The sequence below is a fragment of the Octodon degus genome, unplaced genomic scaffold, assembly GCF_000260255.1.
Source record: "Octodon degus isolate 3935 unplaced genomic scaffold, OctDeg1.0 scaffold00354, whole genome shotgun sequence".
Classification (NCBI taxonomy): domain Eukaryota; kingdom Metazoa; phylum Chordata; class Mammalia; order Rodentia; family Octodontidae; genus Octodon; species Octodon degus.
The window spans coordinates 661701-664557 of NW_004524930.1; the positions used below are offsets into that span (position 1 = coordinate 661701).

Sequence of the window (2857 nt, forward strand, 5' to 3'; positions counted from 1 at the left end):
GAAAGTAATAATAATTATTATTATAAATCCAGAAGTGTGATCAAAAAACCAGAAGAAAAGCACAAGTACAGAACATTAAAAGATGTTTGAGAAGAGAAATAGATCACCTATAATGGAAAGCCTTCTCGACACTAGCACTCAAGTCAAGATGTGCTTAAAGTATTTGAAATCCTGAAAGAGAACAACTGCTCTGTCCTTATTCAGCCTGACTCCCTAGATCTGGTACCATGCACCTTCTGGCTCCTTATTAGGATCAAGATGATGAAGCAAGGTAGATTCAAGCTGGATAGACCAGTAATGGCATGAACAGCATCCATGAGTGATAAATCATCAAGGAAGAGGCATACCTGGGAGCCCAAGGACAGGCAGGCAGAACAGTCGCCACTGTCACAACAGAGATGAGTAAAGGAATGAAAATAATGCCTTTTGTTGATGCTTAACTAGGGTAAGATCCAGGAGAACCCACTCTATAGCATTCTCACTGTGTCTTCATTGTGGAAAGTACTGGAAAGCAGTTTATAAATTCATTGCTAGCCTAACATACTTCTTCATATTTTAGCATGTAATTTTTAATATTTCTGTAGTTTTATAGTTTTGCTCCATCTGCAGTTTGTCTAGGGGGCCTGCCCCTTAGCTCAGTTCTTTTAATGGCTGCTTCAACAGTTTGTCTTACTACCAGGAGTTTAGAAATATCAATACTTCTCATGGACAATTTTAGAAGGCATAATTATATTTTACTTCTGTTTTGAAATTTAGATTTTAAAGGATTCCAAAGTCTCACATGAGTTAGAATCCACTTCATTGGCCGCCATGGATTTATTTTCTACTATTAATTAACGAAAAATTCATAAGACATCTTTTGATATAAAGTATACTTTCATGTTTAATATCTCCAGTATTGTTCATTTGTCTTACATTAACCACATTCTTGCACGCTTGTTATAATTAAAATGGAGCTAGTCTCATTATAAAATATTTCAATATTATTTTTAATAAGATTTCATTTAGAAAGATTTGCTTAGAGCTGATAATGTTCGATTTTTTTTTTGGTCCTCTCAGGATGCCTTATGGGCAGATCTGGTAAGGAATAAGGATATGGGGGTTGAACCACAGAGTTCTGAGCCTGACTGCTTTACTTAAGCAGGAACTTAATTAACTGAGCTAATTAAGTTAGCTCAGACAAGTGCCCTAATTTTTGAGATTTTTAATAACAGTCTGTCTTTTCATTCAGTAATTCCTTTTAGGTCTAGTAATCCACTATGATTTATTTCTGCATATCTGCAATATCTAAAAAGTTATTCGCTTGGAATTTGATATTTGTCTTGCTTTCTAGAACTGGATCTTTTATTTTGCAGGCATTCTTCATTTGAAGGTAGGAAATTTATGGATTATTTTTATTTTCAGTACAATATGATTTCTATGTTGCACCAGAGTCTGGCAACACACCTGTTCCTTTACTTCTTTTCCTATGAGACTGATGACAAGTGGTTATATGCTTTTCTGCATTATGGGTCACATTAGAACTCCTGCTGCATTTAAATTCAGGGTGCTGCCTAATATGTGACTAATTCTGTATCCGTTCCTTGAGTGTTTTAGGGCTATATTTCTTTTTGGCATATAATTTTATTTAGATAATCCCCTATGATCTTAACTGTTTGAAAGACTTTTACTATAATCACTTTTTGATAGACAGTTAGGAAACTGTCTCTACTTTTTCCTTAATGAGTCTGGCAAAGTCTTAGCGAGTTTTGTTAGTCTTCATATAAAAACAGTAACAATGAAAGGAATGAAAGAGTTAGAGATGGATGGAGGGAGAGAGGCAGAAAAGAAGATGTAGAAAAGCAAAAAACTGTGGGTGTAAGTGGAAGTTCTACCCAGTATGTTTGAAAATTGCATGTACAGAAAACATACAAACATACAAACATACACTAATTAAATAAAATTTTTTTAAAAAACTTTTTGCGTTTTTTTATTAATTTTAACTTTTTATAAATTTCACTAACTGTTACTGCACCAACTAGACCAACAGATGATTGGGTCTCTGATTCAAATAGTTAAATGTGTAAGTAGGGGCAGGGAAGATGGCTCAGTGGAATAAGCGCTTCCCTGCCAAGTGCAAGGGCCTGAATTCAATCCCCTGTTCTGAAAAAAAAATGTGTAACTAATTGGGGAAATTAAGTTATAAATTTTTCAACAGTTTCTACATTAAATTCTAATGAAATTTCTTTTTTTACAAAATTTTATTGATAAAGAGATACCAATGAGACAGTTTCTAATCAAATCACTAGGAAAGATTCAACAAATACCACTGCATATATTCTTCTTAGTGATTAATTGCTGTACAAGATGCGGACTTGAGATCCTATTGACAAACACCAATAGAAAAAATCATTCCATTCATTAAGAGAATGCAAATATATAACTATCCTAACCACTTTGAATACACAGATACAAAATGGACATTCATCTGTATACCACATTTTTTCTAAGTTCCGTTATTGAATATTATAGGTGTGTAAACTCAGCAAAATATTCTAAAAGAGTCCAGTAGCCCATAATAGCATTGGGTCTTCTGTTTAACTGGCAATGTCAGAAATTAATGACCTGAGTCCCCCACAGCTCAACATAACAGCGTGACTTTACTTCCTATATATCGTCATCATACTTGTCTACTGGATGATTAAGACCAAGGTAAAGCAGGAACTCTGTAACAAGAATTGTAGCTTTTTGATCTCAGAAGGTCAGTGAAATGCCTTCAGGAATTATCCTGAGATCCTGTACCTCAGATTGTAGAACCTTTGTCAGTGCAGCCATGTGGATGAGTCACGGCCATTGCTTGGCCAATGTGCTCTCTGTG

At 34.7% G+C, this 2857-nt stretch overlaps 1 protein-coding gene across 1 annotated transcript in view; it reads left to right on the forward strand.

The window, feature by feature from the left end:
• The window catches only part of LOC101564052 (WW domain-binding protein 11), a 25407-nt gene extending 24570 nt beyond the window's left edge, over positions 1 to 837 (forward strand). The window contains exon 2 of the mRNA XM_004648132.2: positions 757 to 837. Within this exon, the coding sequence (XP_004648189.1) occupies positions 757 to 837 (81 nt within the window). The remainder of the gene's footprint in view (positions 1 to 756) is intronic.
• Positions 838 to 2857: the final 2020 nt, after the last annotated feature.